Genomic DNA, 14,120 nt, shown 5'->3' with positions numbered 1-14,120 from the left:
AACTCACTAGTACAGAAATGCAACATCATTTAATATACTGGCTGCCATTCATTGACACTAGGACAGCTTATTCATAAAATCTCATCTCTTTAAGCGTTCTTTCATTAACAATGGCTTCCAGCTAAAACACCAAATTACTCAAGTGTATTACAGTGGAGGGGACGTATTTAAAGAATATCCTGGGTCCTACAGGATATTTTAATGAAAAATGTTTTGCTTTAGAAGGTCCCTAAAATGTAGCTGCATTGATTAATATTATTGATCTAAACAAGGCCAAATACATAATTATTTGGATTATACGTCTCATTGGATCCACTGCTTGGTCAACTGCATAATGTTTAGCTATTGTGTGAATGCATCCCCTCCAAAAGTTAGTGACTTGAATTTGCACCATTTCAACAGGTAAAGACATCCTAGGCCACACACATCCTTTTTTGCAATCCTATGTATGATGTAAAATGACCTAGTTGTCATAATGCTGTAGTTTGGAATATCCCCTGCCTACTACCTTTTCTCCAGGATGTTCTTGGAGAAAGTTAACCTTTAAAATACAATGTAGTGATGAAAAATGTTTTAGGAAACTTGGAGGCACACTCTGTGGCAGCAGTGCCTTAATTATGTACCATCTGTTATGCTTCTTCTAATGTTGATTCTTCTTCGTAGTGTCCATGTATGCACACAGAAAAGGGTTTGTGTGTGTGCGAAGGCTGTTTTGGAAAGTTCCAGAGCCTCAAAAATGAAAGTGCCTCTCTGCCTATATTGCAAAGTCTGTTTTTGTCTGCACTGCAGTAGCACATGAAGGACTGCTCCAGAGCCTCTGCTTACTTACCTGCTTTTTTGTAGATAAGTCAACTGCCTTTCATTCTTACTGCCTTTTCCCCTTTTCCTTTCTTCTCAACAACAACTATAAGGGTAGGGGGAGTTAGTTTCAACAACCTTCCCTCTCCCCCTGCCCTGTCCATGGCTTCTAGCCATCCCCTTTTTCAACAATTTATGGCCTCAGCCGTGATAAATGTGCCACTTGTGGCAAAATGATTCCCCAATCTGATGGGCGACCAAGAAACTGGAGCACAAAAGCAAAAAGCATCCAGCAATCTCAGACGCCTGAGGTAAGAAAAAACTGCAAGTTCACATAAGCATAAGAAGAGCCCTGCTGGATCAGGCCAAGGGCCCATCTAGTCCATCTCCCTGTATCTCACAGTGGCCCCACGAGATGCCTGCGGGAGCACACGAGACAACTAGATACCGGTCTCCTGATACCCTTCCCCTGCATCTGGCATTTGAAGGTACCTTCCTTTTAAGTCTGGAGATTATACATCCCCATCATGGTTTGTAACCTCCAGAAATCTGTCCAATCCCCTTTTAAAGGCATCTAGGCCAGATGCCATCACCACATCCTGTGGCAAGGAGTTCCACAGACTAACAACACACTAGGTAAAATATTTTTTCTTTTGTCTTTTCTCATTCTCTCAACACTCGATTTGAGTGGATGATCCCTGCTTCTGATATTGTGTGAGAGGGAAAAGAGCTTCTCTCTATCCAAATGATCCATCCCCTGCATAATTTTATACATCTCAATCATGTTCACCCTCAGGCACCTTTTCTCTAGACTAAACAGCCTCAGACTCTGTAGCCTTTCCTCATAAGGGAGGTGCCCCAGCCCAGTAATCAGTTGCTGTCTTCTGCACTTTTTCTAGTTCCGCTATGTCTTTTTTGAGGTGTGTTGTCCAGAACTGTATGCAATACTCCAGGTTCTGCCTTACCAGCATTTTGTACAGTGGGATTATAATGCTGGCTTTTTATTTTCAATCCCCTTTTTAATGATACCTAGCATAAAATTGGTCTTCTTCACTGCTGCCACACACTGGGTTGACACGTTCAATCGAGCTGTCCACCAGCACACCAAGATCTCTTTCCTTATCCATCATGGACAGCTCAGAATCCACTAGCTGATAAATAAACTTTAGATTTGGTGCACCAATGTGCATTACTTTACAGTTTTTTATATTGAAACGCATTTGCCATCTTGCCACCCATTCTCCCAGTTTGGAGAGATCCACAATGCTGACCACACTGTAGCTACCTCAGATCTACAGTAACCTATCCGGAGCCAACCTCTACCACCAGCAAAACACTCCATTTTTGTCAGAGTTCACAAGAAAACCAATATCCCCATAGAAATGGCAATGCTTGAAACCTTCATTGACCTTATTAACCAATCATGGCATAAACTTTCCTCAGTCCCACCAACATATCACAGGATTGAGAATTTCTACAGGATCCAACAGGACAAAGCTAAATTTCTCTTTAAGCACTCTCCACCTAACTGTCATTGTCCAGACAGCTCAGATGAGATCCAAGGGCTCCCTCTTGATACTCCAAACAATAGTGAAAGCCATAAGCTGGCCCTCTTAGCCCACAAGGTCTACTCGTCTGCAACACTCCACATTCACGTAGCAAACTACCAGGCTATAATGATGGTAAAGGTAAAGGTTCCCCTTGACATTTTCAGTCCAGTCGTGTCCGACTCTAGGGGGCGGTGCTCATCCTGTTTTTCAAGCCGTAGAGCCAGCGCTTGTCCGAAGACAGTTTCCTTTGTCACGTGGCCAGCATGGGAACGCCGTTTAACCTTCCCATCGAGGTGGTACCTATTTATCTACTTGCATTTTGCATGCTTTCGAATGCTAGGTTGGCAGGAGCTGGGACAAGTGATGGGAGCTCACTCCGTCATGTGGATTTGATCTTACGACTGCTGGTCTTCCGACCTTTCAGCACAGAGGCTTCTGCGGTTTAACCCACAGTGCCACCATGTCCCTACATCAGTTTTACCCTATGCCTATTGTTGAGTCTCAGGCTGCAAGTAAAAATTGCAAAATTCCATCTCATCCCATCACATTCACTACATTGGGGCACTTCTTGACACCTCTGGTGGATGCTTTGGCACCACCTCCAGCAGGGAGTCCCTTTCCACTAGCCGCATCCTTCCCGTCTCATAGTCACCCACAAAGGCATGATGGGATGGAGAACACGCTGTCACCAGAGAAGTACAGGCACAATGGTCCACTCATCACATCAATTTTCTCGAACTTCTGGCTGTTTTCAAGGCTCTTTGGGGGCCTTGAAAATGATCCAAGGCCACACCATCCAAATTGCCACAGACAATACATTGGCAATGTATTAGCTAAACAAACAGGGAGGCACAACGTCTCTAAGCATCTTCAATCTGTCAAGTCTTCTATGGGAGTGGTGCATTGCCCACAGGATCTTTCCAATAGCGACTCATGTCTTAGGCACAGACAATGAGATAGCAGATTGCTTCAGTTGAATAATGACCCAGACACACAAGTGGGAACACTCCCACAAAGTTTACAATCTGCTCATCTCCCGTTAGGGCAAACCTGCTGTGGATATTTTTCCCACCGCCAGCAATCTGAAATGTGCCCTCTACTGTTCTCGGGCAGCTGGGGCAAACGCTCCCTAGGGGACCCCTTCACTGTAGACTGGACTCACAACTTTCTCTTCATGTTTCCTCCTTTCCGACTTATCCAGTGGACAGTCATGAAGATCCTGCATGACCCTTCTGATGTGATTCTGTTCATTGTGGTGGCCACATCACCAGTGGTTTGCAACTCTCCTCCTGATGGCAACAGACAGAAGGAGACTGCCTCTTCACCATGACTTCTCTCTCACCACCACAGCATAGTCCTTCACCTCAACATCACTTACCCGAAGCTCACTGCTTGGAGGATATCCCCCTCCTCACCAATATCCTAAAACAAGCAAGATCCCCTTCCAGTATAAATGGAGGAAACTTCAGTTTTACGTGTCCTCTCAAAATATACTGGATTCTCCAACTCGTCTATCTACTGTATTAATCTTCGTGCTACAACAGGGACTTAAGCAACAGGGACTTTCCATCTCCTCTATCAAGGTCTATCTCACGGCCATTGTGTCACACCAGCCAGCTGGCCACCCATCTTCCCAGCTCTTCAAACATCCAACCATCAAAAAGTTTTAAAGGGCCTCCAGAACTCATTTTCGGATTCTGCATGATCCTTGGTCTCTCTCCCTGGCTCGCTCTCAGCTTACCAAGCACCCATTCGAGCCCCTGGCAATGGTGGATCCTCAACTACTAACTCTTTAAGATGGTGCTCCTGGTGGCCCTTACATCTCACCGCCTGGCCACTGAACTGACTGCCTTACCCTGCAATCTCCCATATGTGATCTTTTCCCAAGATAAAGTGGCCCTCAACACAGACATTACTTTCCTCCCCAAAATGGCTTCCCATTTCCACATGTCGCAACCTATTTTTCCTACCTTTTATCCTTCACCGCAGAATGACTTGGAAAGCTCACTCCATTCCCTGGACATCAGGAGAGCCTTGGCCTTCTACCTGGACAGGACAAAAGACTTTAGACACACCAACAGGCTTTTTGTGTGCTACCACGACAGGACAGGACAGGGCAGAAAAAGGGACACCCTGTCTTCTCTCAACGCTTCTCTAAATGGATCTCTCATGCTATTGCTCTGACCTACAAACCAGCAAATAAACCCTTGTCTCTGGCTTTCCATATCGATTCCACAAGGGGAATCTCCTCCTCCACTGTATTTTTACATGGAGTGGGCATACAGGAAATCTGCCATGGGCAACATGGTTTAGACCATTGACATTTGTCACCCATTATAGACGAGACCTCAGAGCCTAGAAAGGTGCTGCCTTTGGATGGGCTGTTCTATCTTCTGTTCTGGTGTAACTCCCACCTCCAAACCTTAGCTTGCCAGTCACCCCTTTTTGTGTGCATACATGGACACCATGAAGAAGAAGAAGAAGAGAAGAAGACTTAGTTACTTGCCGTAACTATGAGTTGTGATCCATGTATCGATGCAATCCACCCACCTCCTCTCTTGTTTCTCCCTTCTTTTCTTGCAGCACACAACTGGGACTGAGGAGAGCAGGGCTGCACTTATGTGACATAGGCAGAGGTACACTTTCATTTTTGAGGCCCTGGAACTTTCCAAAACAGTGTTCATGCACGCACAAACCTTTTTTTGTGTGGATACACGGATCACCATTCAAAGAACCATAGTTAAAGTAAGTAACCAAGTCCTTCCAACTCTGGAAATTTCTGCAAATTATGCATGGGTTTTCTGTGACTAAAGGAAATATGATGCATTGTTTTGATGTAAAACCAAGGAAGTTAAGTAGAAAGTGGGAGAATGAATACATTCCAGTGAGATTTTAAACCAGCAATTATTAACAGATTTAGCACGAAACCATTTCCCAGAAGCCAAAGGACCTGTTATGTGGTCTGCAGTTCCATTTAGGATGTGATCAGCCAGTGATATAAAGATCACACTGGATTATGCTAGGGGTCAATTCACTGGGAGCAATCTTTAAAGCAACCCTTTTGTACAAATGTGATCTGGTCCTGATCCAAAAAAGGAGTACTGCCCAGCCAGTGGACCAAAAATAACTGGATGGTATGGAGTACAGTTGGGCTGGTTCCCAATCCTGTGTCTGTTATCTGGTTGCTGACAAAAAATCAAAACAGATCAGGCTGTATGTACTTCAAAAAATGTTAAATCATCATCTGAGTGCACCCTTAACAGGTTGAATCATCAAGTGAGGAAACCTTTAGAAACATTGCCTATTAGCTTGGACAGTGTCTCCATTCCTGCACTTATGTCAGGGGCCTAGAGTTGAGGCAAAAGTGTAGGGAAGATACAGGCACCTCTGATTTTACCCTGATGGCTTATGTGAGGAGTCATTAGCTCCTCACCATCACCATCAAGCAAAGAATCATCTTGCTCTTTTGACAGCCTTCCAAATCTCTTCTGAACAATCCACCAGCATGCAGTTGGGTGACCTTTGCAGTTATATTGCAATTCCAATATTGTGAACATCTCCAAGCCATAACAGTGCATAGCTGTAGGAAGTCCCATATTAAGCTGCTTCCATCAGCTGTTTTTCAGAATAGCTTTCTCCATGAGACAGTTTGTGTTACTCAACACAGGGAAGAAAGGCTATGAACAGTAAGTTCTTTAGAAATAGATGTGTAATATAATTTGCATAGATGCATACAATCATGGCCATGTGGAGAAATGATGTATTGGGGATTAACAATCTGTTCCTTAGTGACGGCAGTGATACTGGCATGAAATATTACTTTTAAGCCTGCATAATTCAGTTTAGTGTGATGCAGTGTCATCACACTGCGGAAATTAACATTAGAAAAGTTAAAGGCAACTTCCAAAATTGAACAAAGATGCAAGAATCATGTAGCTTGGGAACAGAGGTATTGTACAAGATGATGCCTGAACGGAACAGTGGTCAGTTACCTGTGTGGGCCTGAAGAGAAAGAATAGTTTCTTCACCAGTAATATGGAAGACAAGCTTCTGTCAAAATATAAAACCATGCCCCCTTTCCAGAAGGATTGCTGCTTGTTTTCTTTGTCCACAGTATAGTTTATAAATATATCAGTTGTCCAACAACAGGCAACTTCAAGAACATTTGGGGCAGCTAGCATCATATCCCTCATAATACATATTAAAAGGGCACAGTGTACACTGACATAGGTGAAAAAGAAGCCCATTATTTGCCCCAGTGGGTGAAAGATACAACCAGAGAAGATCTAAGACTATTCACAGGTGCAATTAATTTGAAAAAATATCTAAATCAGAGCAGATAAACAGGGAATAAGATCCATGAAATAAAGGCACAGTATAAAAGGAATCAGAGGAAAATCAATGAATTTCTAACAATACAATGCAATGATGAAATGAAAAATGTAAATCAGAACAACCTGTATTAAAATATCAGATGAAATTATAATTATGCAAAAATTAGCCACAGTGCGCTTTTTCTGAAACAGTATATTTGCCCCTAACCTTCCACAACCCCCTAATTGAAGCTCATTATGCTCACCAGACTTTGGTCTAAAGATTAAGAAAGAGATATAGCTACTTATCCCCCCAAAAATCAGTCATCAGGAATTAAATCATTAAATTAAATCATTATAATTTACCTGGACATTATAATTTACCTCTGCACAAGAAAGAGGATTATAAAACAGACACAGTTCTTTACGAGTGTGGAGAAGAACAGGAAGCATCACTCCTATTGCTAATCAGGTTCTATTTTTAGGGCGTAGGAGTACAATGAAGAAAAGGCATGTGGTCACGTGGATTGGAATGGCCTGCAGATATATGGCCTATGGAATGGACCTGTGGAAAAGTTGTCATTCTGGAGAAGAACATTACAGAGGAAGAATCCAGAGAGAGACAGCTGAGCTGTGATAAAATATATACATATGTTTAAAACTCATCTTAATGGATGCAATATAAACCAAGGTTTCTTAGGCCATTATCAAATGTAAAACACTGCAATAATTGTGTTGTAGCTGCTGTAATTCCCAGCTATATTTTCATCTCAACTGATCAGTTGCAATGTTATCTATAGCCTGGGATTTATTTAGCCACCAATCGTTGTCATTGTTTACAAAAAAATGCTTCCTGGGAGGGGAGCTGAATATTTGCAGAGGTTTTAAAGGTCATTGCCAGGTGTGCAATGTCACATGATCAACAACATGTGCCCAGGAAACTATCTGTTCCAAGGAACAAGTTCTTGAAGACTCAGGAAAATGTGCAGGAAAATTGATACAGGAAAATCCAGATGGGAAAAAACAGAAAGAAAAAATGAAGTCACATCTATATGGGGCAGGGGCATTGAATAAAAGACAGTGAAGTGTAGAAATTTTTATTGTAAAAATTGAAAATTCTCCCAAAATCAAGACAAACTATGGCCCAAACTCTCCAAAGCAGTTGAGATCTGCAAAAGTAAAAATTAAGTGAAAAATGTGAACTGAAAATCATCTGCATCTGAGTGTTACTCTCAGTCTCTTTCTTCCAAGCAGCAATTGATTTTTATTCCGGTTACCATGCCCTAATTTTCCTGCATTCCGGTTGGCTTCCTTACTTTCACCCCTAAAATTCCTTTCTTTATTGGTAGATGGCAAGATGGGAGAAGTGCATTAAACCACCTTTCTTTATTCCCAGAAACTAAATCATCCTTTTGTCCTGCAGCACCATGTGATGTGATTATAGCATCTTATCGGATTTTACTCTTGGCCTGGAGCCACTGAAAGGATCCAGACTTGTAGCTTGTCCATACTGTTCCATTGTCTTCCAGAGCTTTGTTGCCCCGGTAATCTGATATCTATCTTTTTGCTCATTCCATCTTGCAAAGGTTGAGGCTGGGAGAAATCCTCTGCCCTTTTTGCCAGTGGGAAATACTAAATTGTGTTGTTTATGAAACAAATCAAAGATTTCCTCTATGCCATTCAAAAGGCAGGCTATTCCACAGGTCCATTCCATAGGCCATATATCTGCAGGCCATTCCAATCCACGTGACCACATGCCTTTTCTTCATTGTACTCCTACGCCCTAAAAATAGAACCTGATTAGCAATAGGAGTGATGCTTCCTGTTCTTCTCCACACTCGTAAAGAACTGTGTCTGTTTTATAATCCTCTTTCTTCAGCAACCTCTTACAGTCTTCTTTAGAAACTATCAGCCAACTCTGAAGATCCTGCCTGAGATGCCATGTGCCAAGACCCCTAATATGGCTCCCAGAGGACTCCCCATGAAAAAGCCAACATATGGAGAGCTGCACCCCCAGAAGCTTGCAGGGGTGTGATTGTGCACATTCCTGCACGGGGGGGAGGAGCTTTTTATAAAAAAGAAGTTACTTGGTTACTGACTGCCTGGTTGGAAAAAAAAGGGATGGTGGCTGTAGCCCATGGAAATCTATCAGGGTGGAAATAGAAAGGTTGTGTGCCCCAGATACATAATGCACCCCAGTCTAGCATTTTTACAAGTTCTTGCATCTCTCCTACCCGTGGCCACTCTGTAGGATGCTCGGAAATCGTCTTCCAGAGGCCGGGCCTTCTTTGCTGTGGCACCTGCACTCTGGAACCAGCTCCCTGTGGAGCTGCACCTGGCCCCCTCCTTCCCTACATTTAAATGCCTCCTGAACACATTGCTTTCCAGAGAGGGCTCTCATGGCAACCCTGCTTGATTTCATGCCATGGTTTCATCTTTTAGCTAGAATTTATGCCTCTTGGGATTGCTGCACCGTTTTAATGTTCTATTTTTTATTTCCTTATTTATAAATCTGCCACTGTTGGGTGTTATTTTAGTATGCTGTAAACCACCCAGAAGCATTCATTGCAGTAATACATACATACATACATACATACATACATACATACATACATACATACATACATACATACATACATACATACATACATACATACATACATACATACATACATACATACATACATACATACATAAAAGGTACCTGTTAAAATTGGAGTGATAGGGTCAACAAACTGGCATGAAACCAATTGATTTCATGGCAATCTTCCAGCTAGACACAATTCCCAGTTTCTGCACACTCATCTCCCTCCTTCACCTTCTGACAAAACAGAACTACTGTATTCTGCTTATGACTGTTACAAGTGTTCTTGTTGTGCGGTTTCAGTCTTGCATCCCATGAATTCAAGCATCTTACCCAGTCACACTTCCCCAAGAAGAAGCAGCCTTAGCCTTGAAGCACAAAGTAAATGCCTGTGGGCTCAGCATTGCTCACCCTACAGCCAACTCTTCTAGCACTCTTGGAAAGTATGGTAAAGAATTTTGTCCTGAAAAAAAGTGGGTCTACTAAATCAAATACGTTTCCCTCCTGCGCCATAGTTCTCATCTTTCCCTTATGCCTTCTTCTTTTCCTAAAGTAGCTCAGTCTAAGACTTCGGGAGGATGAAAAGATTGGAAGTCAGTAACCTCCTCAATTCCCAAACATCACTTGGTCATCAGCCAGAAAGTCATTTTTAAAGATGCCAAAGAATACCCCATTTTATTCCATACACTATAATCCCGTGTAATGTAAGAAAAGTGAGAGAATTTTGTTTTCTTCTGGAACTGGTGGGTAATGCTACTGGCTGAACACAGAGTGGTACACCCTGCAGGAAACACAGATTTACATGCCAAAGGTTTAGTGAGACAAGAGCTCCCTTGTCAAATACTTGCATAAGCACCAAGTCTTTCACAAATATTACACAAACACCCTGAAGAGTGCTTTCCTCCCAAGGAGCAAGGCGTCTTTTAATTTCATGGCTGCTGTCCCAATCTGCAGTGATCATGGAGCCCAAGAAAGTAAAATCTGTCACTGGCTCCCTATCTTCCCCTACTATTTGCCAGGAAGTGATGGGTCCAGTGGCCATGGTCTTAGTTGTTTTTTTTTTTTATGTTGAGCTTCAGACCTTTTTTTTTTTTGCACTCTGCTCTTTCACCCTCATTATTAGGTTCTTTAATTCCTCCTCCACAGGGACGTGGTGGCGCTGTGGGATAAATCGCAGAAGCCTGTGCTGCAGGGTCAGAAGACCAGCAGTCGTAAGATCGAATCCACGCAATGGAGCGAACTCCCGTCGCTTGTCTCAGCTCCCACTAGCGGTTAGAAAGCATGCAAATGCAAGTAGATAAATAGGGACCACCTCGGTGGGAAGGTAACAGCGTTCCGTGTCTAAGTCGCACTGGCCATGTGACCACGGAAAGATTGTCTTCGGACAAAACGCTGGCTCTGTGGCTTGGAAACGGGGATGAGCACCGCCCCCTAGAGTCGAACACGACTGGACAAAAATTGTCAAGGGGAACCTTTACCTTTACCTAATTCCTCCTCACTTTCTGCCATCAGAGTGGCATTGTCTGCATATCTGAGGTTGTTGATATTTCTTCTGGCAATCTTAATTCCAGCTTGGGATTCCTCCAGTCCAGCCTTTTGCATGATGTATTCTGCACATAAGTTAAATAAGCAGGGATACAATATACAGCCTTGTCATACTTCTTTCCCAATTTTGAACCAATCAGTTGTTCCATATCCAGTTCTAACTGTTGCTTCCTCTCCCACATACAGATTTCTCAGGATAGATAAGGTGGTCAGGCACTCTCATTTCTTTAAGAACTTGCCATAGTTTGTTGTGGTCCACGCAGTCAAAGGCTTTTGTGTAGTCAATGTAGCAGAAGTAGATGTTTTTCTGAAACTCTCTGGCTTTCTCCATAATCCAACACATGTTCGCAATTTGGTGTCTAGTTCCTCTGCCCCTTCGAAATCCAACTTGTACTTCTGGGACTTCTCGGTCCACATATTGGTGAAGCCTACTTTGGAGGATTTTGAGTGTAACCTTGCTAGTGTGTGAAATGTGTGCAATTGTACGGTAGTTAGAGCGTTCTTTGGCACTGCACTTCTTTGAGATTGGGATGTAGAATGATCTTTTCCAGTCCTCTGGCCACTGCTGAGTTTTCCAAACTTTCTGACATATTGAGTGTAGCACCTTAACAGCGACATTTTTTTAGATTTTAAAATAAGCCACACCTGCATCCATTGCCTGTGTGAAGGGGGCAAGAATAAAGGTGTCATTGCCCTGCACTCTCACAACCTCTCCATGTATTTACTGTATCTGTGGGAAAAGTCTGAATAAGAAGTATATGTATGAGTAACATGAGTAGACAATTACCATGAAAGAAGAATTTAACACAACAGAGAACGCCCTCAAATACAGGCATATGCAAAGCTGTGACGGGGTGGCGGGGAAGGAAAGAGGAAATGGCTCTTCTGGGTAAGAAAACAGATGGAAATGAAGGAAGGATCAACCCTGGCGTTCGTACCTCCTCTGCCTCCCAACCTTTCTAATAAATGTGCTTACAAGGTATCATATACTAGAAGAGCAACAACGAGAAAAGGCATCACCTCACACTTCCAAAAAGGGAACTGACAGCTTTAAAAGATGGAGCATTTACTCACCATATGTATATATAAAGTCTAATACAGTTGTTCCATCAGCTTTGTCAGTTCTGCTGCTTCTCCAGATCACTGAGTGTTGCTGCCTATGGACTGCTTTAGTTCACATCAGTAAATCTCCACCTGACACCAATTTGAAGTTTGCCAATGTTTGAAATAGTAAACCCTTCCCACCCCCACCCCCCTGATTTTACAGCTAATCCTTAAAAACGTCAGGAGCGGCTGTGGCCACTAAGTCCCTCCCACCACAACCCTAAGACGACTTCACCCATTTCCTTCATGGGATAATTGCTGCTGGCAACACAAAAAGCGTACATAGGTAGCTGCCCAGTTACAAGAATGCATTGTGTGCATGAAGATGATTTAGTCACACCAAAAAAAGGCCTTGCACTTCCATATAATGACAAGAACCTCCATGTTTGGTTAAATACAGTGTGATTTTATTCTGAGAGGAGACAGAGTGACAAAAGAGGGATGCCAAGAACAAGAGAGACAGTATTGTATTGTGGAGATTGTTTATAGGAGCTAATTCCACCTTCAGCATAGACTGCATGGCACATTTTTGGGAATTCTGGCTAACTGTGAATCATAGAACTATAGAATAATGATGTTGAAAGGGGCCTATAAGGCCATCGAGTCCAACCCCATGAATGGTATGTGCTGCATAACTGTGCTGGTATGTGCTGCATGATTATTTCTTTTACAAGTAACATCAGCTCAAGAAACCAAACACCATCCATCGATGATGATGTATGAATCCAGCAGCCTGTCTCTCCTTGAAAATCAGACTGCAATGACTGTGTGTGCAGAAGGTCTGTGGTTTATTTAGCAGCACTCTGCTCATGAGCAATAACCAGACTTCACCTAGGACCCTGGTCTACTGTGGTGTGTGGACCCCGTCGCTACTATCACATCTTCCTTTGACAGCCTGATGGGATCCAAAGGAACTTGGAAAGGTTTTAAGAATTATCAAACTCCAAAAGAACTGTTTGAAATAATCTTCCCAAAAGGGTTGAAAGGAGACATATTATCCAGATGAATGCACTGGGAGAAGGGCAGAAGGTTTGGAAATGGTGTAATTAGGGGAATTAATCCAGATTAGTGTTATGATAAAGTGCATTAGGCTTGTCCAGTTTTTTTTTTTTTCTTCAAACAGTTTTGATGACGTTGCCATACGTACACCAAGAGCCAAAACAATTCTGGGCAGAGCTAACATTATGGATACAGATCCAGAAAGTTTCACCCAGGAGTAGCTGACTGGACTTATCCTTCACCTCAGTTCTCCAGTGGATTCAGTGCAGCAAGAACTCCAGATTCACATGTACAACTTCGCTTATCTCAGATTTGGCAGCAGCACAGTTTTACACATGCCTGGCCACTTCTATGTGCAGGAGCTCAGCACAAAGGGGAGGTGCAAGCAGCAAGCGCATGCTCAGCCTCTGAGTACCAGTAGAAGGGAGAGCAGGACAAATCACACACATCATGCTATCCAAGCATGGACGGGGTTAATAATGCCCTGGGCAGCTGCCAGTTTGAGAGGGTCCTAGCAGCTCCAGCTTCTTGTCCATGAATCCGTTCCTCAAACAAGCAAAGCATATCACATTAACCATCATGTGATTGCATGCTGCCTCTAAGGGCTTAACTAAGGAGAGCTTTTATTCTGCATTTTGCATCTCTCTCACCAACAAACTCTCTCTTTGCCTTAACCCCAGTGTTGGTGGATTTTTCTGCTGCCTGTCATTTGGCAAAGGGTCTTTTTTATTTTTTGTATTGTACTGTCTGGACATTAAACGGTGGGGCTACTTTGCCCAAATGGACAACAGCCCCCCCTTTGTCTTCCACAGGAAGATCACTGGGGTAAGTAACTTGTCAAGCCTTCTGTACGTCACAAATTGAGAGGTATCTGCCTCAAGCTTGGTCTGCTGCAGTGCCTTACATTCCTCAAGTGATTAGCTGGGATTTTAATTGCATCCGACTTGTGAACGCCAGCCAGGGCTCTATTCCTGGCTACTGTGCTCTGGCCTGTGTAGAGGGACAAGTCCCCACTTTCCTGGGTCTCTGACTTGCATGCTGGGCTAAGGAATGAGAAGCAAAAGGTGTGGGCATTTGGACCAAATGGGTATTTCCAAGATTCCTAGCTCATAATATTTCCAGAAGCAGATGCCATGAAATTGAGAGAAAGGCATAAGTTGTTGCTTTCTATTTCCTTTGGAGACAAAATCTTCAGCCATAGTAATTTTCAAATCTAATTTCACTCTG

The 14,120-nt window shown here is 43.0% G+C and overlaps 1 protein-coding gene across 2 annotated transcripts in view; it reads left to right on the top strand.

Moving 5' to 3' along the window:
• The first annotated feature begins 1,784 nt into the window (after positions 1-1,784).
• The window catches only part of LOC110077616 (solute carrier family 2, facilitated glucose transporter member 9), a 42,355-nt gene continuing 30,019 nt past the window's right edge, over positions 1,785-14,120 (top strand). For both annotated transcript variants that reach the window (XM_020790860.3, XM_078389445.1), the window contains exon 1: positions 1,785-13,718. In XM_020790860.3, coding sequence (XP_020646519.3) covers positions 13,674-13,718 — 45 coding nt within the window. In that variant the 5' untranslated portion in view covers positions 1,785-13,673. The remainder of the gene's footprint in view (positions 13,719-14,120) is intronic.

Source organism: Pogona vitticeps, chromosome 3 (genome assembly GCF_051106095.1).
Source record: "Pogona vitticeps strain Pit_001003342236 chromosome 3, PviZW2.1, whole genome shotgun sequence".
Lineage (NCBI taxonomy): Eukaryota > Metazoa > Chordata > Lepidosauria > Squamata > Agamidae > Pogona > Pogona vitticeps.
This window is presented reverse-complemented; position numbering and strand designations above follow the sequence as displayed.